At 41.4% G+C, this 27,710-nt stretch overlaps 1 protein-coding gene across 3 annotated transcripts in view; it reads right to left on the bottom strand.

Moving 5' to 3' along the window:
- Positions 1-27,710, bottom strand: part of AIG1 (androgen induced 1) — a 154,682-nt gene that overhangs the window by 77,651 nt on the left and 49,321 nt on the right. For all 3 annotated transcript variants that reach the window (XM_054996737.1, XM_054996727.1, XM_054996746.1), the window contains exon 2: positions 18,295-18,450. In XM_054996737.1, coding sequence (XP_054852712.1) covers positions 18,295-18,450 — 156 coding nt within the window. The remainder of the gene's footprint in view (positions 1-18,294; positions 18,451-27,710) is intronic.

Raw genomic sequence — 27,710 nt, 5'->3', positions numbered from 1 at the left:
CCTGGTTATTCAATCACTGTCAATGTTTTCAGATGCTGAAAAAGGTTTTCACAGCATGTTTTGGAAAAAAATTGGAATTAAAATTATTTATAGTACTCCAAATGGATAGCGAATGATTTAAAGATCTGTATTTAAATAAAGGAAATATATTGCCACCAGTCACCATGTTTGAAACAATAATATAAAACACCACTGGAATTTATATTTTAATATGCAGAAATCAAAAGCACGCAAAAACAAACAAGCTATATATTATGAATTATGATAGAGCCTATATTTCCATCGAAAATGGAGAAGATCCACCCCTTCACTATCTCCTTTCAGCTCATAAAATTAATGAAATAGTAGCTATACATTTGCTGAGCAACATAAAACAATATAAAAAACAAACTCTGGGCTATCAAATTACAAATTAGTCCAATATCTAGACAAAATGTGAGCAAATTTTTTTAAAGTAATCTTGTGGGAAGTTATTAAAGACAACACATTTCTAACAGAGCAATCCTAAGCAGAGTTACTCCAGTCTAAACCCAATGATTTCAATGGACTTAGACTGGACTAACTCTGCTTAGTATTGTGCTGTAAGTGGAAGACTGGAATAAATTGTTTATCTTCATGGCTGCCTAGCAGCTTGTAAAATGACAAAATGGCATTCCATTCCTGCTAGTTAAAGGGTTAGCAAAAAGAAAATATCTGCATTCTTTCTACTAGCCTTCTTGTAACCTGCCCTCAGGCTGCACCTGTTGGAGTCTTATGATTAAGAGCTCTTCCTGAATAACAAAGGGAAACAATCAGCTCAGTGTCCAGCCTTGTCTTGTAGGGGGCTAGATTGACCCCATTTTCCAACACTGTGAAACAATTCAATTTGGGCTTTTCTATTTGGACATGGGGCAGAAGGGAAGCTTTAATAGAGCACAATAAAGGGAAACAATCAGCTCAGTGGACAGATGGCTAGAGGGTCATCTAAAGTTCCAGGCTCAATGGCTCCTTCAAGTCTGGCAAATGTGAAGAGGTTCAGAGTGCCTGCAAACATGCCCAGGCCTGTCTTGCAGCAGACCAGAATGACCACATTTTCCAAAACTGCAATACAGGTCGATTTGAGTTTTTCCATGTGGCTATGGCCATAAGGGAAGCTTTGAGAGAGCACAAACCCAGAGCTTTTACTTGCTTTTTCTATATACACAACAATTCCAGTTGCAAACAGTTGTTTCCTTGGGGGTCATTTGAACCCCCAGTTCCAAAACTTGTGTAAGATACCAGATCCAAAAGTGTGATATTTTTGAACAATAAATATTTATTGTTTAAAATTTATCTCCATAATTAACTCTTTGCTCCACCCTCCTATAAAATGGAGATAATATGTGTTGGTCCATCTATTTATACATGGAAGCAGTACTAAAATAATTTTTCAATATTTGTTGGGGTCACTAGAACCCGTAAATACAATCATGCAAAGTACTTTCACTTTCAAGCCAAGTCTACTGGGGGCCAGAATGACCCTTTTCACAAGTTAGATGAACCTCAAATTTAAAAAAAGAAAGGCAACGGGGAAGGAAAAGAGGGACTTCAGGGCACTACAGTTCATTGGAGAGAAAGCATAACAGGAACTGGGTGTCTGTAAAAACTTTTAAACGGCCAAGCCAATTTTTTTCAATGACTTCCAGGGTCAAAATAACCCCCGTTTCTTTGGGAGGGTTAAAGACTTTGCCAATACAAATAAAATCGTTTCATTTAAAAATCTGTCAATTTACGTGGAGTAAGAAAATGCAAAGAATTGCAGTTGTACTACAGAATGAGAAATGAAATGGTGATTTAGCATCCACAGCTAATATTTGCAAATGTCATCCAATGGCTGTTAACTATCACTATATCTAGTGATAAAGTGGGTGGCCACGGAAAGCAACAGGTCACCATAGACAAAAAAGTACATGGGCGGCGCAGCAAGCTCCCGCACCCACAGAGGCCTGATTCATGTCTATTTGCACCCTGCAGCAGGACCAATTCAGGCCAAATCGCAGCCTGTAGCGGGCCGATTCATCACCCTGGTGAGCATGGGAGTGCACCCAGGCTGCTCCTTGACCCGCATGATGACATCACTTCCCAGAAGTGATGTCATCACACAAGCCAGGAGCACGTGCATGCGAACAGGGATGCAGAAATGCAGCAAAGGTAAGTGCAGGGGCCCCTGATCTCCTGCTGAGGGAGTCAGGGGACCTGGCAACCCTAAATTAGCTCCAATCCAAAAAGACAATTTTTGGGGCTAAGCTCCTATCTAGGAAGTGAGTTCAGCAAACACAAGCCTAAAAGAAAAGCCTGCAACAGAGTAAATGAGCTCTGCAGCAAAGTCCTGAAGGAGAATCCTGTGAAAAGCGGCCTGCAGGAAAGGCTGAACCAGAATATATGAGCTCAGCAGCAAAGTCCTGAAGGAAAGTTCAGTAGAACTTGCTCTTATCATAGCTCCTGCCTGCTGTTTCTTCAACTGAGGCCTTTCCAGCAATATAACAGTTGCTTGGAGCAAGCACAAGAGCTTCCAAAAGGTGTCCTTCCACTCTCTTTTCCCACTTCAAAACAAACAGCCCTCATATTTCATAACCTCCCAAGGTTACAGTGAACAAAGCAGCTACATACATTCCTACCAGCCTGCAAATTAAATAGTTCCTTTGCTCCACCCAACAGCCTACATTTCCAAAGCTCTACACATAAAATATGTCTTTGTAGATACCTGGGGGTAGGGGTAGCTCAATGAAGATTGATTATGTTCCAGGAGCACAGACTGATTGCAATTGAGAAGGGCAGTGCAATCCTGAAGACTGCTGATGTGTAGGCAGCTGGCTGCTGGAGCAACAGTGGCACCACTTGTCCATTCCCTAAAAGAAATCTGCATAGGCCAGGGACTAGGCAAATGCCCCAGAGTGCCCCATATCATCATGGCTACATATCATGAGGTCATGACAGTGCAGCCAAGAACAACAGGAAACAACCTGTCACTGGGGGGTAGCTACGGGGACCTGGCTCTGCCAGCACAAGTGCAGAGGGAACAGTAGTCACGCACCACCAGGCCTTGCACATAACACACACACCACCCCTAAGAGGCACAGCTCCCAACCAAACAGACCAGAGGCAGCATAACAGACCCCACCACCCCAAACAGGGATAAGCCCCATGTGAACTAATAGGGGCAATTCCTAGGAAAATGATAGAGAGCAAAAGGAACATGGGGCTGCCTATAGATGCCTGGCAGTCACTGGCAGGAGCACCTCCTGGCACAACAGCCACAGTGCCAAGCTTGGACCCAAGGTATATAAATCGAATGTTCATCCTGCATTGGGCAGGATGGACTAGAAGGTCTGTATGGCCCCTTCCAACTCTGTGATTCTCTGAATGCTGCCGCTGTTTTATGCCTAGGGTGACCATACTAGTGGAGCAGGAGAGGGACCACAGTGGGATGTGGATGCAAGGCCACATATCACCACTAATGGGTCTGTGAGCTGCCCCTCAATGCACAACCATCCACCCATCCATATCTGTAGCGACAGCCACTGGTAGCTCAAGATTCACAGTTTCTACCCCCTGAGCTGCTTAGAGGCGGTCCAAGCACTGCTGACCTGGGCCATGGCAGCCCTTCACTTGTGCTGCATCTCTAGCTCCTCCCTCCCATCCCAACTGGAAGCAGCACCAGCTAGACTACATGGCGACACTGGCAGCTTCCCCCATCCTCTGCAGCCCCCACCTAACCCCCGTCCAAGGATGTGGGGTCCATCTCATCCACAACCTTTTGCCTCAAAGAGTCCCTAATGCCCAAGGTCTGGAAGATGACAGACCAGGCCTCCGTGGCCCATCTTGAAAGAGGGAAAGCATGAAGATGCTCCATGACAATGATGGAGAAGGTGGCTAATTGACACCTGAGTGGCTAACTGACATTGACAGAGAGGTTGTGGAGAGGCATCTGGCTGCACTGGATGAATATAAATCCCTTGGGCCAGATGGGATGCACCCAAGAGTGCTGAAAGAACTTTCTAGAGAACTTGTAGAGTCTCTGTCCATCATCTTCAAGGCCTCCTGGAGGACTGGGGATGTGCCAAAAGATTGGAGAAGAGAGAATGTTCTTTAAGAAAGGGAAGAAGGATGACCCGGGAAACTACAGGCCGGTCAGTCTGACTTCTGTTGCTGGGAAGATATTCGAGCAGATTTTAAAGGGATCAACCTGTAAACATCTGAAGGACCGCTCAGTGATCCGGGGAAGTCAGCACGGTTTTGTCCCTAACAGATCTTGCCAGACCAACCTGGTTTCCTTCTTTGATCGAGTGACCAGCTTACTGGATCAGGGGAACTCTGTTGATATGATTTATCTGGATTTCAGTAAAGCTTTTGATAAGGTCCCCCATGACATTCTGATGGGCAAACTGGAAGACTGTGGACTGGACTATAGGACAGTTCGGTGGATAGGGAACTGGTTAGAGGACCGCACCCAAAGAGTGGTGGTCAACGGCGTTTCATCAGATTGGAGGGAGGTGTCCAGTGGGGTGCCGCAGAGCTCGGTTTTGGGCCCGGTACTTTTCAATATTTTTATCAATGATCTGGATGAAGGAGTGGAAGGGCTGCTCATTAAATTTGCTGATGATACCAAATTGGGAGGAGTAGCAAACACCCAAGAAGATAGAATTAAAATTCAACAAGACCTGAATACTCTGGAGAAGTGGGCAGCTGTGAATAGGATGCAATTCAACAAAGACAAGTGCACAGTATTACATCTGGGCCACAAAAATGGGAAGCACAAATACTGGATGGGGGATACATTTCTGGGCAGTATTATAATGTGAAAGGGATCTTGGGGTAAGAGTGGACTGTAAACTGACTATGAGCAGTCAGTGTGATGCGGTGGCAAAAAAGGCTAATTCAATCTTGGGTTGTATCAAAGGGGCCATAGTGTCGAGATCGCAGGAGGTCATAGCCCCTCTCTATACTGCCTTGGTCAGGCCGCACCTGGAGTATTGTGTGCAGTTCTGGAGGCCTCACTTCAAAAAGGATGTGGACAAAATCGAGAGGGTGCAGAGGAGAGCGATGAGGATGATCAGGGGTCTGGAGTCTGAGACCTACGAGGAAAGGCTGAGGGCCTTGGGAATGTTTAGTTTGGAGAAGAGGAGATTGAGGGGGGACATGATTGCTCTCTTTAAATATTTGAAAGGCTGTCATTTGGAGGAGGGCAAGGAGCTGTTCCAGTTAGCAGCAGAGGGTAGGACCCGAAACAATGGGCTTAAATTACATGCACAAAGGTACCGGCTGGATATTAGGAAGAACTTTTTCACGGTCAGAGTAGTTCAAAAGTGGAATCAGCTGGTGGTGAGCTCCCCTTCACTGACAGTTTTCAAGAAGAGGCTGGATGAATATTTGTCAAAGATGCTTTAGATTGATCCTGCACTGGGCAGGGGGTTGGACTAGATGGTCTATATGGCCCCTTCCAACTCTATGATTCTAAGATCAAGGTGAAGGAGCCTGGGGGGTGGGGAAGGAGACTAAGAGCCAAGCTACAAGTGACACCGGTTGGATACTTGTCAGTTTCCCTCAAGTTTTGATGGGAAATGTAGGCATCCTGGTCTTGCAGCTGTAATGGAGAGCCAAGATGTAAAACCAGGACGCCTACATTTCCCATCAAAACTTGAGGTAAGCTGACAAGTGTCCAACCTGTGTAAGGCGTCACTTGTAGCTTGGCTCTAACACTGCAGTTGGTGGGGCTCACCTCTATCACACATGCTCTGCACCCACAGTCACTCCTTCATCTCCATCCACCTCACAACTGCTGCAGTGAAGGTGGCCAAGCCCACCACTGAACTCCATTTCCTTGCTCATAGCTGAGGTATGGGTTGTGGGTATGTCTGTGTGAAAGAGGGGTCATCTGGGGTGGTCAATGGGCCTGCAATGGTACCAATGTCATCTTCACCTGGGTCTGCAGTCTCCAAGCTGACATGTCCATCTCCAAGCTGACATGTCCATCTGGATAGTGTGGTGGCAAAGACCTACTCTGCTGCCATGTGCCAAGTGGTAAGCAGTGGCAAACAGTAGCGGAGCTGTGGGCTGCTGAATCAGTTGTTGTGCTGGGGATGCTGCTGGGCAGGATGGGGCTCTGACAACTGTCCTTCTTTCCCCTACAGGTCACTGGGGCTCCTGTTCCCATACTTGCTCATACCATATGCCAGGAATGAGCCAGCAGACTGTGTCACCTACAACCAAGGCCCACCACTGGACCCATGTGGTCATCAAGTAAGAATTTGGCTACCTGAAGATGCAATTCTGTTGCGTGTACTATACTGGTTGCTGCAGGGCAGTACAACCCCTGGCCATTCCCATCTCTGCCATCTGCGCCATCCTTTACAACATGGCCATCTTGCAGCAGCTGCTAGTGTCCCAGCTCAGGGGTGGGGGGGTGGGGGCTACCACCAAAATCGACAACAGTGGCCCAGAACATCCAGGGCTTTGCCAAGTAGAAGAGGGTCCTGGGAAATGCAGCTAGTGGCACAGGACAGGTCTTTGACAGTGGAATCCATGGCCTGTGCTGCTGGCCCAAGGGGGCAAGTAGATAGGGGTGGCCTGTGCTGCATTTAGGGGGCAAGTAGATAGGGGTGTCCTCTTGCATAGGGTGTAAGCATCACAACATGCCCCCGGGCTCCTTCCCCCTGCCCTTCATAACCCCTCTCACCAACATCCATGCCCCACAGCAACAATGGATCACGAAGGCGAATCATCCATCTTAGCTGGTGCATGGCCTGCTGCTCAGGCCTCCCCATAGGAAAGAGCTGTACTCAGACAGAAAGGAGCCAAAGTTGTTCTGGACTCCAAGGGGTTAATGAGAGACATGGATCACCCAAACTAATGAAGCCCAGTGGGCATGCACCAAGGGTGGAGTCCGCCATTCTCATACGCTCATCTTTGGCTCAGACCACCAGTGGTGTGATATGCTAGGTCCTATGTTGGTGGAGCCAATTTATGTAGCATAGTGCTGCACAACTTTGAATCTGACCTGCCCATGCACAGATGCTGTGCAAGGGGGTGGAGTTTTAGCCAGGGGTCAATGGGTGCTGGGCATAGTGATCATTGGCCTCCTGGTGTTCTCAGGGCAGCAAGGGCCCTGAGGACCCTATGGATGTCTATAGGCTATGCCACAAGTTTTGCTAGCATATATTTCTTCCAGTTTCAGGGGGTGTTCCTGGGCTGCAACAGATTAGTGAGCCAAGTAACTCATGCCAAACCATGGGCAACAGTCCAGCAAGGCAGAGCCATACCAGTGCTTAGCACAGCACAGCTACACTGGGCCATTGCACTTGCATATCTCTGGGTTATGTCAGTGTCCCTCAAAGATACACCAGCATGGCAGCCAGTCAGTTCCCTGAGCACTTCTGGTCCTCCCCTTGGGGTTGCAGTGTTAGTTAAAAGAAAAAAAACCAGGAAGGGGAATTTAGCCTGCTCAGGCCCTTAATATTAGACAGAATCCTGGGGGAGTGTATGTAGGATTTCCAAAATGTTCCCACCTCTAATAATTGGAATTCTTGGGTGTCCAGTCAAAAGATTTCTGGAAAAGAAATCTCCTTGCCTCCTTAATATTTTTACTGAAATATACAAAAACAATAAATAATACATGCCGAGAAGGGTTTTACTACATAACAATTTCATTTAGAATTCTCTGAGACAAACACTGGAGGGAACCTGATACTGTCAGAACTGAAGAATGGCAAACTGAAGTACAGAAATATGAAAATATGGCTAGATACCTGTTGCAGAAGTTAAGGAAGGTAAAAGTGTAAACTTTTAAATGAAAACTGGCATATCTGTACTGAATATTGGCGCTAGAAGCTACATCCGTTGTTTATGTGCATAATGTTTAATGGTGGAATTCACCACCTTGCAAAGGAAAATGTTTCACACTTTAAGGGTTTTAATGTTATTGCACTGATCCCAAACAAGCACATTCCTAATACTCTGCTCATAATTATAGACACAGCGGGATCTGCTACCAAGGAAGTAATTGGGAATATGTTCCATTATGCTAAAGTCAGCTGCTTGCCAACTGATTTTGTTGAGCAAAAAAATGAACTGAAGAGGACAGAAGTAATATCAAGAAGAGGAAAGAGCTAGCTGGAAACTAAGAAGAGGGAGGCTGGCTACATGAGCAGAAGAAAGGGACAGCCAGGGAATCCTGACGGTCATCAGTGACTAACCGGGAGGAGCAAATATCTACTTTCAGAATATGGCAAGTTAAAAGTTAGGTCACAAAGAATCATAAATAGAGCAGGATTCAAAAACCTATTCAGGTTTACTGGGACACAAGTGCCACTGCATTGCATGGAACTGATTCCTAAGAATTCTGCACACAGTTATTTTTTCATTCATACCTCATAAGAAATACAAAATCTTGACCTTCTTCAGCCACAGAGAAAAATTTGGATGCTCTGTACTGATAGAAAATTCTCTTAATGAATATTCTGTCCATATCTCCTTCACTTCCAATATATTTGTCCACCTACTAGTGCCTGCAAATGACAAGTCTACATTTGTGACAGGAAATATAGGTAATGAAAGACCAGAGCAAAACATTTTAAGTATAAAATATTCTTCAGGAACAACCCCCATCATGCCAGAATTCATGGCACCATTTTCCTTATTTTTTCCTCCCTTTTTGAATGCTGATGACATGCTGCAACTGGACCATAGTGAGTTTGTTAACAATCTTCTGTTTTCCTTGCTTCTTAGAAATATGTGCTTTAGTGAAAGAGGTCAATGTGAACCTGTTGAACATGGATTGTACCTGAAACATATGCAATGGGAAAGTTAGTTGCACTGGTAGTTTGCAAAAAGCAGGGCCTATATTAATGCATGGTATTAACAACTGAGCTGGACCATAACAGAGTGACTATAACAGAGTTGGCAAGTACATGATGTATCTTGTGAAGCAAAGAAAACTTGTAAACTTTGCCAATGAGGTAAAAAAAAAGAGAGAGGACATCCCATCTGTTTCCTAACCAAAGTCATCCAATGGATGGAACTGGTTCAGCAAAATTGGCTGCAACCATCTGGTACTCCAGGTGGTGAAAGCTGTTTAACAAAAGTCCAAACACAGGTGAAAATAGGATACAAAAAGGCTATTCTAATTTTAGCCAACCACTCCAGAAAGTCCAGGCATCATACTTGTGATTGCTGCCACACAAATCATGATGAGATTTACAATGACGTTTCTTTTCAAGTACAATGAAACTCGTATTTATGCTTACTTGGTTCTATCTTTCTTACTTCAGAGAAATCAGATTAGATTCTACAGTTTCTAATTTTGCAAGACGTTAGCACGTTAGTAAAAAGGCGACCTTAACGGAGAAAAAAAGCTGTCCATCTAAAAAATGCCCTATTGACCTGTGTCCCAAAACATTTATACATAATCCTGTAACCTCTAACTGAGGAAGATACCGTGACAAATTAGGAAGTCATAAAACACTCCTTGACAGTGCAACAGTGCAATCCTAAATAGAGTTATATCTTCTAAGTCCACTGAAGTCAGTAGCCTTAAGAAAATGTAATTTTGTTTAGGATTGTACTGCTAATCACTCAGTTTCTGAACCCAGAGGGAAAAAAAACCAGGAAAAACCAGAATATGTGTTTTATGAAACTGTTTTACCGGAGGTATCAATGAGAATTTTTGGCTTTGGGAAGGGACTCTTCATGCAACAAAAGGCTTCTTCATGTGATAAAGAAATGCAAAATCATACTTAACTGCTTATGGAAATGTATGAAAAAGTTGCCTTGTGAGTAGGCATAATATATATGGTTGTGAGATTACAGTGGTCAAATCCACATTCACCCATTACCCGCATGTTTATTGGATATCTTCCATTTGCCTCCAATCCGCGATTTTTCCTCTTCGTTCACATTCCTGCTTCCAATCCGTCTTTCTCGCGCATCCCTCCGGTCACACGGCCACTCGAAAACCGCTTTTTTGGGTGGGACCTTTTTTCCCACCCATTTTTTAAAATTTTTTTGAGCACACTTTTCCGTTATTTCGATCTTGCCTTATAAAGAAACATCATTGAAGATAATGATGCCTCTCTTTCCCCCACTGACAGCACTGATGGCTCTCTCCCGTTTCTTTTTTGGAAATTTGGAAGCATGTGAGAAGCTTTCGTGGGCATTTCCTATGCAGGACAATTCAGTGCCTGAATTTTACTGAAGTTTCACTTCCTTGGAGTGTCATTATTTCGATATTTTGTAATTTCGATATTACAGTAATATAAAATAAAAAAAAATAAAAAACAGTTAGAAAGGAAGTTTCGCGAGTCCGTTCTGAGGATGGATTCGCCCCAAAATGATTTTTCAAACTACCAGATTTGATTCAGAAACAGCATAATCTATAAATCCAATGCTATGAAGTCAAAAACAGTCTTTTGCAGACTACGAAGCACTTGCAAGTTGAATCAGCCAATAGGAACTCTCGGAACAGCCGGAGAGACAGGAAGGGGGGTGGTTTTTAAAAAAACCGCGTAAACTGCGGATTGGGCCGTTCATGGCCACCGTGAAACTCCCGTTGAAAACCTGTGACCACATATTCGGGAGAAATGCGAATGAAATGCGTCTGTTTAATGAGGTAATGTGCCCGGCACTCGGGATTGCTTGGGGAATGTGGGGAACATGCGACTTAGAATGAGTAATGTGGATTTGCCCAATGATCGTTAAAAATTAAAATATGAATTTCAGCCTCTCCTGTGAATATGCCCAAATAATGAGAAGAAAGAAAATTGGTATACTCAGTTCCACAACTGAGCCTTCCTTGATTACTTGTACCCTGCGTTCCACAAATGGTTCCTGTGGAGTTATTTGTATGGGCAGAACCAGCTGTCTTGTCATGTGTAGCCCAGCTTCATAGCAGCATGGTCAACATTATGAATAAGACTGACAATACAATTTTTCCCCCTGCTATGATAAAGAAGTCTTTCCATTTCCCCTTTCTACTGTAATGGTCCACAAAGCAGTATGATAAACTGTCATCTCTTTAAGAGTTTAACATCAGGAAATGACTAGTGATTCAAGAGGAGAAAGAAGAAAGAGTTTTGGTAACAATACCACAAACTGAAGAAAGATGAATGAGTGTGACAAACCAGTGAAAAGAACAACCATAATCTGCCATTTGCATGCTCCTAACCACAACCTTATGAGCAAATGTCCAATTAATATAATTAAGGCTGTTATCAAGCCTGTATATTTACTTTATTATTAACTTTCCCATTCTCTTTTGCATGAACCTAAACATTAACATAAATTCTTTGAATGAACAACAAAATATGTTTTGCAACAGTGGCCAAAATTCTCTTCCTTATTTTGTTATGTGTCTTGCAGGGTGGTCATGACATATTCTATCAGAACTGGGAGTAGTGATGTGTCTGGCGCTTGCTTTTACTACTGGAATAACATATTGATCTCCATTTTCAGAGCAAAAACTTTGGTTTATTGAACAAAATGTTAGAGGAAAGAGGAAAAGAGCGAAGTGCGTTTGCAGAGAAGCTCAGAGTTCTGTCACTTTCAAGTCTAACAGCAGGTCCCCTTTTTCTTTCTTCCACTCTCCGGCCTTTCTCAATACTGCCTCAGGTTTTCAGGAAAGATATTGTTGTCTTTCCCAGTAGAAGTTATGTCGATTTGGCTGCTTTTCACTCAGCACTACTGATGCAGGTGTCTTTTCACATCCCCATATGGAAACAGCTGAAGTAAGATATGACTCATGAAAGTTTACACAGGAATACATTTTATTAACTTCTAAGGTGCCACTGGACTTCTTTTTTATTTTGCTGCTACTGTCTAACACAACTACTCATCTGGTGTAACAATGAAAACCAGGTGTTAAAGAATTTTTAATTAAAAAAATCTTATATATAATTCTCAATAATGACCTCATAGCATAGATCAAAAAATCCATGAAATGGAGCCATCTATAGATAGGGGGTATTTCAGGCCTTTAGGAAGTGTCAGGTTTGCATAAAAATATGTAACATTAAAAATACATTGCAGTGTTAAAAAAATCTTAAATTATAGAAGCAATCTTTGCTTCTTTAGGAAAAGAGTGCCACCAAGATCTCCTGAGACTATGTTGTGAGAGTTTGGAGTCAGCTTGGAGGCAACACCCAAATAGCATTGCTGAGAGTTCCAAGAGAGATTAAAATGGTAAATGGGAGTGGAGGGAAAATATAGCTGGAGGGGGAGGAGCAAAAAATGGGAAAATAAGAAAAAGGCATGCTGAGGCTAGGGATCCCATTCCCCCAGTGGCGGTTGAGGTTCCCCCGCTTTCACCCTCCACCCCCTGCCTCCACTTACCTGGCCAGTGGAGGACGAAGGCATGGGAATGGGCCTCCCAAGCCAGCATGTCGATGTCACTGATGTTGCCGCACTGCCTCAAGAGCACTCCTGTACTTTGCCACAGGCTGATTTGGGCCCATTTGAGGCCCAAATCGGCCTACTGTGAAGCACACCCACACTCCTGCACCTGCGTGGTGGAAATAACATCATCATGCAGCTGTGGGACTGTGTGTGCTGTGTGCACGCAAGTGAAACATGAAGAGGGGAAGAAGGGGGTAAGAGTCAGGTCTTCCCCCCTTCTGTCAGGACAGTAATGGGACCTGGCAACTCTAGCTGAAGCAACGTGAAGAGAAAACAAGGTTACTGAGTGGATGACGGGTGAGCAGAGGCTGCAAGAAGGAAAAAACATAAAAAACTTAAGTAGGTGGGTGGGTGGCTGAGAAGGACAGAAAGAAAAGGGAGAGGTTTCAGGCACTACCAGAGGGAGGCAAAGAAGAAAGGCAAGACAGAGAGAAAGAATGAGGAAAGGAGACTCCCCCTTCCAAGAAATACTTCACCGGTTACTCAACTAGACAGCTATAAGAGATGTTGATTACTGAGAGTTTCTGTGTTTCATCTTAAAATTAATATGATAGACACAGTTGCATGTACAAATGTGACTTAAGGAAGCATTGATTTTTTTTCTCCCTGCTGTTTGGAATAAAAGCATTTTTTTAAAAAGAAAAGTTTGTATGCTTAACCTAGAGAGCAGAAAATTAAGAATAATTCTTAGAACTCACATGGTTATTATTGTGAATGTTTTGGGTTTTTCTTTGGTTAAATGACTTGGAAAAATTCATAGGCTTGGATAACATTAATTTGTATGCTTTGGGCAACTGGCTTTTTTTGAAGCATTACTACTTTAATTTTAAACAGAAATATAATAAACACTTTATTTATATCTGTTTATTTTTCTATTTTGGGATTCCCTCTTGATTTCATTGTAGGCAGCAAAGAAATCCCTCTGAAAAGGTCCACTGTGAGCACTCTAGCTATTCTAAATTAAAATATGAATACTTGTTTCTACAAGGAGGATGTTGTTTAAACCAAAGGAAAGGAGAGAGTTGTTTACTTTGTGTGCAGACACACTCATGGATAACACATTTTCTACAAGCCCTGAGATGAATGAAATGTATTTCCTTAGCAAAAGAAGAAAACCCAGAAGCGTCAGGTAGACTATGTGCCAAAATCTCTTAGTAGATTTCTACAGACGGAGTATATATCTAGGATCTTTGATTTGCTTTGTAGGATCTATATAACTTGCTCTCACTCACTCTCTCTCTCACACACACACATACACACTTTGCTTTTCCTTTCCTAACTTTTTTTAATGCTGTGAGGTTTCCCCTCACCTCCATTATTAAGGGTCCTAAAAAATCTTGTTCATTCCAAAATTTCTTCCCACACATACATTGGAAAACAGAGAGCAAATACAATCCCATCCAATATGGTTCATTTGAAAGCCTTCTCTGTGTCTGATATGGTGATAAAGAAATCCTACTTCTCTGTTATCTCTGTGACTATGAAGTGGTATACAGATGACTGAGGATAAAAGGCCTGTTGTGACTGGGCCATGATTGTGATACAGTTCAGCTCCCAACGGTTTACGTCTATTCTGACTTAGAGACTATTCTACAGCTCCTATGGAGAAGCTGCCCACAGCCTGCTTGTTGCATTTACTTTTTTATTATTATTAATAAATTTTATTGGATGGGTTGACATACATTTTACCAATATTTTTACAACATATTTCCCCATACATTCATATATGCAGCCCACCCCTCCCCCCCTTTTCTATGTAGACTCCCAACAGCACTAAGACTCCTTTATTTCTTATCGTTAACACTATGTTACTTTCATTTGTCCCTATAACTAAAGGTAAAATCCTAACTTATTATTTCTTAATACATTTCTATAATTATCAATAGACTACGCTTATTCTGTCAGAACCCCCCTACTTGCACATAAATTGATTCTTCTTTATCAGTCTTTTCATTTCCCCCTAATACAACAGTTTAAATACAATCTTCCACCTATTACAATTTGTTTCTTTAACCAGTTACATATACTTAACTTCAGTCCCTTAATCAGCACTTTAACTTGAAACTAAAAGCTTATTTCTTCAAATCATTCCGTCTATAGTTTCGATCTCTTTTACAAATAAATTTAACTTTAACATTTTCCCAATCCAAACACTTTACTTTAGTTTTGATCCCTAAAATAACACTTTAACTTAAAATTAGCAACTTATTCCTTCAAATAATCCTTTCTGTAATTTCCATATCTTCTACACATAAATTTAACTTTGACACCCTCGCATAAAAAAATAAAAGAAATAAATAAAATTTTATTCTCCTTATTTTCTTGTCACTTCACTTATTTTACTCTACATTTTATATTTTCCAATTTGTTCATTTATCTTGGGTTATTAATTTCCTTTAACTTTACATTTTAACCATAAATTCCATCCCCTAAGAAACTCTTGTAGCTTAAAGCTAAAAGCTTAGTCCTTTAAGTAATTCCTTCTTGTAGCTTGACTCTTATGTTTATATCTCTTTTCCAAGCTTTCTCTTTCACTTGTACAATCTTATCACTTGGCAATTTCTTCTGTTGGACATAACTGGAGTTGGTTCTGAATTTCATGTTTGTTGTTAACTCTTGTAATTGCTTCTTTGAAAGTCCTGACAAAACTTTAATCATTTGTTCCTGTACATCCTGCTTCGTTTCTCCCAGCATATTGCATTTTCCCTGCTTGATATCTGTAGCTCTATACTCAATTTCTGCCACACAATCTTGAAACACTTGTTCTTCCACTTTAAAACTCGATGTCAAATCGGTGGTTTTTTGCTCCCTTTCTTGAGTTATCTGCTTTGTTACTTGTAGCTCATTCTTCAGCTCCTTTTCTGACTTTAGTAAATCCTTTATATTTTTAATTAAGCTCTCTTGCATTTTCTGCAAAGATGGGCTCAATCCTTCATAGCCCTCTGTAATTTTTCCCCCAGCGATTCTATAGCCGATCCTATGGCAGCCTGCCATTCCTTCTCCACTTTTTTCATACTTCTACACTAGATTTCTTCCCGTCCCGGATATCTTTTTTATTTTTTATTTTGAAAGTTCAAACTATTTTAATCTCACCAGATATTGGACGGAGAGTCTCTATAGTAGCTTGCTTTGTCTTTTTCTCTTCCGGAATGGTGGGTATCCACTTCCTCTTGTTCTCTTGTTGCTATATCTTGTGTTGTTTCTTTTGTTTACCTTCCGAGGTTTTCTTTGCTGTTTCCACTTCCTTCTTCTTGCTTTCCAGATTAAGCCTCTCTAGGCAGTGTCACTCGCTGTTCTCCTTGCATTCTATCCTCTCACGATGCTTACTCCGCAGCTTCTCCACCTCCTCCCTTTTTCTCATTGCCGACTATCTCTCTCCAAACCGCAGGTATGCATAAACAAAAATTATTTTCACTTCTTTTACGCTTTATAGTCTATCAAATTTCAATTTTTCCTTCAAGATGCCTTGCTCCTTTCTTGTTCTATCAGCTCAGTCCACAGTTTAAACTTTGGATTAACTTCCTCTTCTCATTTTAAGTCCGAAAGCAAGATAAAGATCTTTTACCTCAATTTGTTCCTTTTGGGTTTTTCATGCTGCTTCCTTCATTTCCAATTGGCCAAAACTGGTTCTGAAGCTTGGTTTCTGGAGACCTTATGCCAAACAAATGACTCAAAGAGTACTGCAGAGATTTTAGCTTGCCCTTCTCCGAGGGGACCTCAAGACGATAAGGGAAATCCTAAGTCCAGGACCTTCCCCACTGCCGAGATCACTCTCTCTCCAGGACTTGTAGCGTTCTTGCTCCCCTTCTACCTGTAGAGGAGTGGCAGAAGGTGATCTAAGCACCTGGCCTGCCCAAAACAGTCACTCTTGATGGACCAGCTCCCTGGATCCACGTCAGGTCTCCATTAGCCAAACCGGAAGTCTGCTTGTTGCATTTACTTGAATGAGTTTCAACTGAAGGCACTAGAGGATGTTCTCGGAAAAGTACAACTGCCCACATGTGAATCTGACCTTTGACTGGTTCTTGTAAACCAGGAGAAGCTGGCCAGTTTAGTCCAGATATTGATAAATGATAAATGTTTCCCTTCATTACAGATAGTATTTTCTGTCAGTTTGAAAAAAGGTAGTTATAAAGCTGCCGTTAGAAAAAGTATATCTTTAGACCCCTAAGGTTGCCAGCTCTGTGTTAGGAAATTACAGTATATTTGGTGACAGAATCTGAGGGAGGGCAGGATTTGGGAAGGGGTGGGACCCTTAGCAGGGCATAATGCAATAAAGTCCACCCTCCAAAACAGCCATTTTCTCCAAGAGAGCTTGTCTCTGTAATATGGAGATTAGCTGCAATTCTGGAATATCTCAAGGCCGCCTGGAGGTTGGCAACACTACTAAATTAACAGCAAGCTGGGCAAAGGCTCTCAGTATGATGTATTCTAGGGATTTTTCTGATTATATTGACCCATATCTGTATGGCTTCAGTCTTGGTCCTGAAACTGCTTTGGCTTGTGAACTTAAAACATTTGCACCCAAGTGGATTCTCATGTAGCACAGCAAGCTGAGATCATTCTCTGGCATCCTCATAAGGCAATAAGAATTACAGAGGCAGGGCAAAGCCCGGCTGGCATCCCAAAAAAGCAGGCGGAGTTATGCAGCAGGAAGCAATTTGCATGTTGCATAGTCAGACAGCCTAGTAGAGTTGCAGAGCATATAAATTGGGGTGCCTGGCAGGCAATATCACACATAATGACCCAGTGGCTTACCTTTGGTAACCCAAGAAGGCAAGACAAAGAGCAGTACAACAGAGTGGGCAGGCAGTGACTAGCAGTTGGAATTCCAAAAAGGAAATGCAGAATTAAAGAGAGGGCACAGAGTCAAGGTCACTCTTCAGAGGGTTTATAATTGACAGAGCCTTCCAGGAGGCCAAGAGGAAATTAAAAAACCTTCTGAAGAGGGATCTTTGCTGGCTCTGTAGAGAGGTGGCATTAACAAACTCTCTGAGGAGTGATCTAGCCGACTTTGTAGACAGAGGTGAAATTCAAACTACTCTTCCCAGCTAACATTGCCTCTCCCTTCACTTGAGCATCCTCATGTAATTCATCTCATGCGGTTTAGCGCTAAGTATAGGGATGGGCAAAGAGAAGGAAAATCAGAAACAGAGCACAGCGTGAAAGTATGGGAGGATGAGGAAGAGAGCATGCAGGATTCCCTCCTGTTGTCATGGAGCCCTAGCAGGATGAAGGAATAGCACAAGCACCTACTTAAGATCCCCTGCACTTCGCCCAAACTAGGCGGAAAGCCTGATGGAAGCTTATAATACAAAAATTAAAAAAATAAATAAAAAATAACCTCCCTAGCTTCTTGACAACTCTCTTTGAACTGAATACAGCTGAGAGATTCTCCTGAACCTGCCCTGCTTCAAAAGTGTAAATGTATGTCCCAGGCTCCAGTGGGCAGGCAAGGAACTGACTCTACTTTTAAAAGATTCATGGGCTGAACACAAGCTCGGAAATTTTTGAAGTATTTTCTGCCTTAAAGAAGCATCTTCTTTAGTCACACTCAGCCTAAGGATTATTTGTCAATCAAAGAGTCAGTTTGCTGTTTGGAAATTTCCATTGAGTTGAGATTGTCCTACCACAGGAGAAGAAACGTAGCAGAAACAATTTTTTTAAAATAACTTTTTGTTGTGAGATCTTTGCAGATATAAATTGCTTACAAATATAATAAGTAAATGACACATCCTTCCAGGACGTGTGAAATGAGTAGGAGTGTTCCTTTATAAAATGATCATTCAGAGCATTTTGTTAAGTGCAATAAATATTTTTAGAGACTGAGAACAATACAGTGGTTATCCAAGCCAAACTGGAAGGACATTAATTACTTTGTATGTTACTTACAACTCCAATAGGAAAAGCTAAGACAGCCATCATCCAGTCACGGAGGGAAATGAGTTTTTTTAGTTGTCTTTCTTGTTCTTGGCTGTCATTTCCTTTGGTTAGAAGGCTGGAAAGGTCAGTCAATACGCAGATCCCAAAAAAGACGGCTTGAATAACCTGCATTGAAATATATATAAATATATATCTTGAGCACTATAGTATGTAATTCAAATCCAAACAGCTGCATTTTGGAGAACGTCAGACTTCCGAAGTTTCCATTTGGACTGTAAATTAAAAACACCACCACCAAAACAGCAGCCCACAAGTTGTATCTATGCATGCTATCTTTCATGTAAAAATACCAAATATGCTTGTTTCAATGATTAGACATTTTTTATATTAAGCCACTTTCTAAAACAGGCACAGAAATGGCAAAGGTTATCTTTGTGTGGAGTGGAGAATTGCACCATGTGGGATGTTGTGCAAGAAGGAAGCCATAAGGGAAGAACATGTTACAAAGATGTTTGCTCTAGAAAACCCTCTAGAGTAGAACTAAAACAGCGGAAAGAAACTGCAACAGACATTTTGGAGTTTGGTGCAGGTGGAGTTTTGGGAAAGAAGTAAACAGGGACTGGAATAGAATCAGGACAACTACTTTGCCCATTTCAAAATCTGTATTGTAAAAGGAACCTAATAGTGACAGGACTAGAAGCAAGAAGGTGGCAAAACAGGCGGATAGTTCACAAGCAGCTTGCACTGAGACTGAATGAGGAGCCAGGCCAGAATCAACAGCTTCATAGGGCTGGATGGTCTCACCTTATCCTGGCAAGACTGGAAGCTGCAGTTCATTCTCTGGCTAAATGAATGGAGTAGTGAAGTTACTACCAGATGGGCAACTCATGTCTTCAGCAAACTACCACTTTAGTACAGAGAGTAAGGGCCAAACCACACATTCATATTTTTAACCTTGTGGGATGCTGTGCAAGAAGGAAACCACAAGAGAGGAACATGATGCGACAAGGATGTTTGCTCTAGAAAACCCAGGATCCAACTCATGCTCTTTGCAGCTACACAACAGCTGCAGGGAATGGCTTCTATAGAAAACAAAGGAGAGTGAATCTTGAATGAAAAAGGATGGAGTGGCAGCTGGTCTCCAGCTGCTAGTCTCTGGAGCTTCAATGTTAAGAACAAATGCAGCTACTTGAGAATTGCCCTCCTAAGTTATTCGCACCTCATCTGTGATAATAAAACAAAGTGCACTGTGATTGCCAGATTAAAATTGAAAGTAAATTTAATTCAATCAAATTAAAATTCTCTCCAGTATTATCTGTTTAAATTCAAATTCTTGTCCAGGAGAGCCCAACCAACTGGGCTTCCAAAGTTATGTTATTGCTGTGTGGAACACAAATAAAACCTTGCTCCAAGTACAAATACTGAGGATATCAGATGTGAACATACAAGAGGAAAGTAAGTTTAAAGAATAATTCAAAGATTGAGGAAATACTTAAGCCTACACAAAACGGACTCCTAACTCCCCCCAGCTGTGGATGGGATTAAATCTAATGGGATTGTGAAATGAAATCCTCAGTATACTTCTAATACCTTATCACTTTTTTTTTATAGAGAGAGAGCTATAGAAAATTGGTGTGATTTAAATTCCATAAGCCTCACAGGCCAGACACTTAAGCCAGACATTTTTATATAAAGAGGTCATACTAGAAACAATCTTATGAATTTCATAATAAGAACATTTAGGCATATAACAAAAAATATATCTTAACTGTGAAATCTATGACAACAGGGAATAGTATCCCAAAAGCTGTGATAAAAAACACCATGACATCCCGTGGAAGAAACTAGACAAAATACTCTAAGATGTGTGCCCAGGGACAATGCTGCATTGGCAATATTTTGACATATAATCTCAGAGGCTTTTATAAATTGAGCACCAAGACTTTTGTCAATCCCCCCCACCCAAATTATCCCTATTGATACAAGCTCAAAAAAATACTACACATCCAATCTAAGGGAATAAAGATGTACATTTCCTAATCTATATATATAAAGACACGTGTCCTGACTGACTCATCAACGCCCAGCCCAAACCCCTGGACCTAGAAATGTGAAATTTGGGGAGAATGTTCCTTTCATGATGTAGAGGCTCACTAAGAAGGGATTTTAAGAAATGCCCCCCTAAGTGGGTAAAAAGGGGTAAAATGTGTTTTTCCATAGGGATACAGTTTTCCTGTATAGCTGCCAGGCTTCTTCTCCCCTCGCCCCCGCCAACTGCCAACTCAGCCACTCTTCCCTGAGGTCATTTGCATATGAGACCTGATTGGTCATCACCCCAACATTCTAAACAGTATACAGTTGCTGTTGGGAGTCATTGAATGTGTCCTGAATGTGTCCTCTCAGACTTCTCCTCTAGAGTTGCCAATCTCTCTGTGGGGCCTGGCGTTCCTTTTGTGGCTGGCAGGCTCCTGTTTGCTCGCACCCACCCCCTCCCTGATGGGTCAGCTGTGGAACTGTGTTCTGAGGTAAAAATCAGGTTAAGGAAACAGCAGACAGTTGAAGAAAGAGAGTACAAGACTCCTGAATAGGGATTTTATATACAAGTCAGTATGGCAACTGAGTTTTTAAATGTTCGTAGGAAGATGGTGCAGGACCTTTCTAGGGGCCATTTCAACACGAACCTCTCACATGAACCTGCCCACAATACCACCCCTCCTTCAGTCCAACTCCACCTCACACCTCTTGCAGCCATCACCTCTTACTGCCCCCAAGAAGCCTCCTGGCAGACATTGTGCAAGATATACTGATGCTAAAAGGAGGAAGCAACTTAGAGATGCGGCAAAGAATTATGTACATCATACTCCTGTGGTGCACTGAGCAGCAGTGGCCAAGTACCAGCAAGTCCCGAGTCCAAGGGAAAGGTGAACATCCCTGCAGGCTTGGGCACAGTAGTGACGACCCTAGCAGACCTAACAGCCAAGATATACCCTGATATTGCCACTATCAGAGAGAAGTCCATGGACTGGCTGTGCAAGCATGCCATTCTGACCCCCAAGAATAACAAGGCTGCCATCATTAATGAAACACAACTCCCTTGAATGGGCAGAAATGGAGTACAGATCTGTGGACTCAGTGGCGCAAATGGATGACACGGTCTACTACCCCATTGAGTTCCTCAACACGCTGAACCCTCCTGGCTTCCCAGCCCACAAGCTTCTCCTCAAAGTGGGGGCTCCAGTGATGCTGCTCCAGAACCTGAACCCACCCAAACTCTGCAATGGCACCAGACTGCGAGTGAAAGCCCTCCACAGGAACGTTGTTGAGGCCACGCTGTTCACTGGCAATGCTCGGGGGGGGGGTCAGTGTTCATACCACACATACCACTCATACCATCAGAGAACCCCTTTGAATTCAAGAGACTGCAGTTCCCTCTCAAGGTCTGCTTTGCTATGACAATCAGTAACGATTAAGGGAAAAGACCCTCCTCTGAAGTGGGAAAAATATATAGAGATTCTTCAATAGTTCATTATTAAGTATTTTTGTATATATTTTTAAAATATTTCTTGTTATGAAAAGTGCAAAGTGCTGAAATGTGCAATGTAATCAATGAACAGGAATACTTACAAATATAATGTAACCTTATATAAGAAGACTATGTAACAATCCTTCCTGTCATCACATACAATCAATGTTACAATATTACAATAAGTTAACACTACAATGAAATATATAGTCCACAAGTCCAATAGGTGAAAAAGGTGTCCTCAAAGTTTTCCCTTAATTGTTACTGGTTTTGCACCAAAGGAGCCCTCACATTGTTAGTTTTGCTATGATGATCAAGTCCCAGGGGCAGACACTGAAGGTGGCAGGAATTGACTTAATGGAGGACTGCTTCTCTTTTAGGCAGTTCTACTTGGCTTGCTTCAGAGTGAGCTCACCCAGCAGCCTGGTGGTTCTAGCACCTGAGAGGGAAACCACCAATGTGGTCTACAAAGAGGTCCTTCAGTAGAAAAAAAATGGTTGTACGTATTTTTCACTTTATTACTTGCACTACAATCTTTTCCTTTTAAAAATCTCTTCAATAAATGTTACATTTTGAAATTCACTTCATCAGTTTACAGTATCAACACACTTTGCTTTATTCAAACACTTTTGTGAAGCTCGAGTACTATGCTATTATACTACAAAACCAACTCACCCCACCCCCCCAACCAAAAATGTTACATACCCATAAATATTATAATTGGATTTAAAATAGTTAAATACCGTAGCAAAGCACGGGCATCAAGCTAGTGTATATATATAAAGACAAGTGTCCTGACTGACTGATCAATGCCTAGCCCAAACCCCTTGACCTAGAAACATGAGATTTGGGGAGAACTTTCCTTTCATGATGTAAACATCCATTAAGAAGAGATTTTAAGAAATTCACCCCCTAAGGGGGTAAAAAAGAGTAAAATGTGTTTTCACAAAGGAATATCATTTCTCTGTGTGGCTGGCACCCCCACCCACTGCCAGCTTGGCCACTATACCCTGATTGGGCCAGCTTTTCAAAATCATTTGCATATATGGGCTGATTGGGGCTTGCAACATTCCACACCTCATCCCCTCCCCAGAGACCACTGGTACTATGCTATTATACTACAAAGTCAACTCAAAAAACAAAACAAAAAAATGCAAAGCAAAAAATGTTACATACCCATAAGTATTATAAAGTAGTTTAAAGTAGTTAAATACCATAGCGAAGCATGGGTATCAAGCTAGTCAATCATAAACTGAACAAGCATCCATTCTGATATGGTAAGGTTAAAAAGAGGACAGGGATAATAATTGTAGCCACCCACCCTACATGTCGAATACTAGGGTTTACTATTCTTTTATTATATTTTTAATGCATGAAGGAAATTGAGTGGAAAATGGCAGATGTATAACTTTATAGCACTTTAACAATGAGATAACGTCTCAGACTCACATCTCTGCCTCTTAATTGATAGGAATCTTTGCTAGACATGACTGCACATATCTGTGAGGAGGTGCTGCCATGGATAGCTAAATAAGTAACCTATTTGTATAATTGTGCTTATGTCTCCTGAAATCTTCTTGAAATAAACAAAGAGGTAATTAAACAATATATCAGTGATATTCTAGGCTCTGAGGTGAAAAGTTACAATAGAAGTGTACACTTTTACTTTCATGAATATGAATATGTGACTACAATTAATTGCAATAATACCTAGTGACCTACCCCAGCTCCTCAGTCATCCTAGATATCACAAGTATCCAGCAATGGTATCCATTAGTTCATTATGGCAGACTTGAATGGAGTGGTTATTCTATAACAGGCAGCAGCTGGAAATGATAGCAAAAAGTATTTAGCTCTATCAGTGTTGAACATAAATTGCCTGAAAACCTGCCAGATCACATAACCTTCACCTTTCAAGCCTGCCAGATCTACAAGCTTGTTTTCAATTTTCAAAGCAACCATAATGTGATTTTCTTAGATAATCTCAGATGTGATTTGTTTGATTTTTAATGGTATTTAAGATGTTTTTATTATATTTGTGCTTTTATTATATTTGTTAGCTGCCTTGGTAGCTCTGATCGTGCAGAAAGCAGGGTATAAATTTTATAAATAAATAATGTTTAAAAATGGCTTTGGCTTGTTATTCAACTTGATAGTGGAGTATATATGAGTTCATGATCCAGCTGTACATCTATATTCTGAGTTTCCTCACATTTTAGATTTCCATTCTCTAGCTTAAAATTATTCTAAACATTAATTTTTAAAATTTAACAAATTTTTGTTGTTTCATGTAAATTGTCATTGATGCAAAGTCCACATGATTTGATGAAGAATTAAGAGCTATATCAATCTGCCAGAAAACATATAGAAGATTCTGTTCTGGCTGTTCAATCACTTACAGAAATGAGGGAGGGGGGAGAACTACAAATTTGTTTGATGAAGGACAAAAAACTTGCCTTCAAAGACATTTATGGCTCTATTTAAAATTTTCTATCGAATCCAAGGGTAATAAGTGAGTGAGTGTGAGAGAGAGAGAGATGGGGCCCGGTGCAGGCTCTGCAGAGGAGGGTTAAGCTGCTTTGAGTTCATTCTGCTTTCATTCAGGGGTTTCTGTGTATGTGTGTGCTGCTTTGAGTTCATTCTGTTTTATTTTCATTGGGGGAGTGGGTGGGGCTGTGTGTGTATGTGTGCTGCTTTGAGTTCATTCTGCTTTCTTTTCACTCCTCTATAAGAGAGAGAGAGAGACAGAGAGACAGAGAAAGTGAGTGCAAATAGAGCTGCTGGGTCCGGCTCTCCAGAGGAGGCCAAGTTGCTTTGAGTTCATTCTGCTTTCATTTCATTCAGGGGTTTCTGTGTATGTGTGTGCTACTTTGAGTTCATTATGTTTTATTTTTATTTGGGGGTGGGTGGGGCTGTGTATGTATGCTGCTTTGAGTTCATTCTGCTTTCTTTTCATGGGGGTGTGGGGGCTGTGTGTGTGTTGCTTTGAGTTCATTCTGCTTTCTTTTCAGGGGGTTGGTGTGGCTGTGGATTTATGTGTGTGTGCGTGTTGTTTTCATTCTTTTGTTGACTGAAGTTGATATTGTCATGGTTCCCACAGCTTTTGAATGCAAATTGGTTCTGTGTTAGTTAAATATATTAGTTATGGTTATTTGTATTAGTTAAAATATCAGTTATGGTTATTCCGGTTTTATGCTAGGAATGGATAGCTGTGTCCAAGTCACAGAAGGCTTTCCTCGATATATTCATCAGCATATAAGTGTTTATATGTCTTAATAGCTGTAACTCAAATGGTTCCCCCCACCCTCAGATGATTAACATCACTGAAATTGCAGTGGACATATGGGTGTTAAGGAAGTTTTATGAATATTGTTTATCTGGGACATTGGAATATTTATGAGCATTTCACAATGTCACAACAGCTTAGCCACTGGTAAGGCAGAGTTGGCAAGCAACAACAAAAAAAGCCATTTTAAATTAAGTATAGATCTAATGCAGCTAAAGTTGAGTATCTAATTTTGATTTGCTCCAGTAAACCAAAACCCTCCCTGAAAATTTGAAAATTCAATATTCATTAGATTAGGAATTTCCGACTCTGTGGAATTTTGAGAAAGAATTTTGATTTTTTTTCTACGCTGACAGAGGGAATCTATTAGAATTTAGATTTGTGAGATAGATTTTGGATTTTTAGAGGCCCCCAAATTCTTAGAAATGTTGGGGTGGATCCTGTCATGGATAGAATCTGGGACCTTCTGCATGTCTAGCCAGTGCTCTACTACCAGGCCACAGCATTTTGTTCTTTATTCTTGTGCTGTAGTATAGTGGAGGTTTTCATTGCAAGTCACCAGAATTCAATTTCTAGTCATTTGATAAGCTGGTAGTTTTGGAAATCCTTCCTGCTCCTGAAACAGATCTCCAGAGTACACTTTCATAGGAACTTACTCCCTGTCATCCTTCTGTTGAGCAGAACATGCAAAATCTGTCTTTATTGCTTTCCATATCCATATCTGAGCAGAATAATTTCATTAAATTTATACCACCCATTCAGTAAATGTGTGCTTCTATGGAACAGGTTTTAACCAGATTACATCTTTTATGTTTTCTTTTCTGGGGTTTAATTTTGTTTGGATCATGTTCCTTATTGCAGGCTAAACCATTATTTTGTCCTTATATTTATATTACACACAATATTATAAATGTGATTACTGACATATCCTGGGCAGCATTCCAGAAAACAGCAAAGAGTGCAAAAGGCCAGGCAACAGACTAGATAACAGTTGGGACAGTTAGTTAAGTAGGGGGAAAGCCATGCATAGCAGCTGTCTGTACTAAACTGGGCTTAAGGATAAAGTTTCCAGCAGGTGGGAAGCCCCTAACATTCTCTAAATAAATTACTTATCCAACAGAAAAAATAGTTTGATTTAAGTGAATGATCTGATGGAATCCTTCCCTAATAAGTAATCAAGAAATTATATGTGCGAATTGTGTATTTCATTCAGAACACATCATACACTTAGGCAAAAAAACCCAATTCAAACTTTTTTTAAAGTGAAGAATAGACTACAAAAGGGGGGGTGCATGGTAACTCACAGGAGAGGATACCCATTTCTCCCCTCCTCATCACTGCCTTTGGCTTCCCCTACCAATCTCTGTTTCTAGCTTCTCTGCCTCTGCCTCTGCCTTGCCCACCCCACCACCCTCTTGCCACTCTGATTCTGGTTTGCCTCCCCTCCCACTCATCAACCTGGGCTTTCTTCTCTCTGCCCTCTCCTCACTTTGGTTCACCGCTTCCACACAGATGCATGGTCCAATAGGTGCAGCTGAATGACTCGGGCCAAAGAGATGAAAAGAGGGAAAGATTCTCACCTCGATAGTCGCTCTTATAGCGTCACGCACACAGAGCTACAAATATGTACTCAAACACTCCTACACGAGTTTCTCTGGAGACATCTCCCTATGTCTGCACTCTAAGGCTCGTGTCATGGCTCAGACATACAGGGTGTTGCCTACATGATCCACCATTAATTTGTTACCCAAATAGGAGGTCTCCTTAATTGGCTGGGGTAATTAGCATGGAGACAAGCGAGAGGGGGTAACTAGGAATCACCACCAATATTTATGGCGATTATTCCCTTAGAGAACTCTCAAATAAGTCAGGCAGATGTTCAACTGGAAAGGTTTTTTTTTTAAATTAAAGAGAAATAAAAAGGCAAATGTACAGAGAACCACACTCAGCACACATACAAGGCTAACTAAGAAAATAAGAGAGGAAAGTGGGGAAAGCAGTTTTGGGAGGTCAATAGTTACCAGTCTTGAAGACAGAGGTAGCAACAAAATGACCAGTATTTCACAAGGAGAAGAAGTACAAATGGATCTGTTGGTATATAGTGGGTCCCAAGACACACACACACACAGAGCACACGGCTGGGGAGCCCAATTATAAGGCAAAACATACCTTCAGGCAAAACTTATGCTTTTGCCCCAAAATAATGGCCTAATGGCTGACTCCAGAGGTGGACAAAGATGTTGGGAGAATTTTTTTTTAATAAAATTTTTATTAGTGAGTGGTAAAACAAAGAAAATTTTGCAAATTTGACACAATCCCATTTTGCCCCCTGCTCTAACCCCCACCCTTTCCCTCCCCCCTCCCTATTGACTTCCAACAGCTTTCCAACCCCTAACCCTTCTTATTACTTAGATCTATTTCATTTATATTTCCCTACCAACTCTAATTCAATATTTCTTATTCTAAGCACATTCTTATTTTTACATAACCTCTATCAAACCTACTATCAATATAGTATATCTCAACTCAATATAACATACTAATATAATATAATATATAACAAAGATCACCCTATCTCTTACTTTAAACTTATTCTATTTCTTTTCTTTTCAACAT

This window comes from Eublepharis macularius, chromosome 1, assembly GCF_028583425.1.
Source record: "Eublepharis macularius isolate TG4126 chromosome 1, MPM_Emac_v1.0, whole genome shotgun sequence".
NCBI classification, from domain to species: domain Eukaryota; kingdom Metazoa; phylum Chordata; class Lepidosauria; order Squamata; family Eublepharidae; genus Eublepharis; species Eublepharis macularius.
This window is presented reverse-complemented; position numbering and strand designations above follow the sequence as displayed.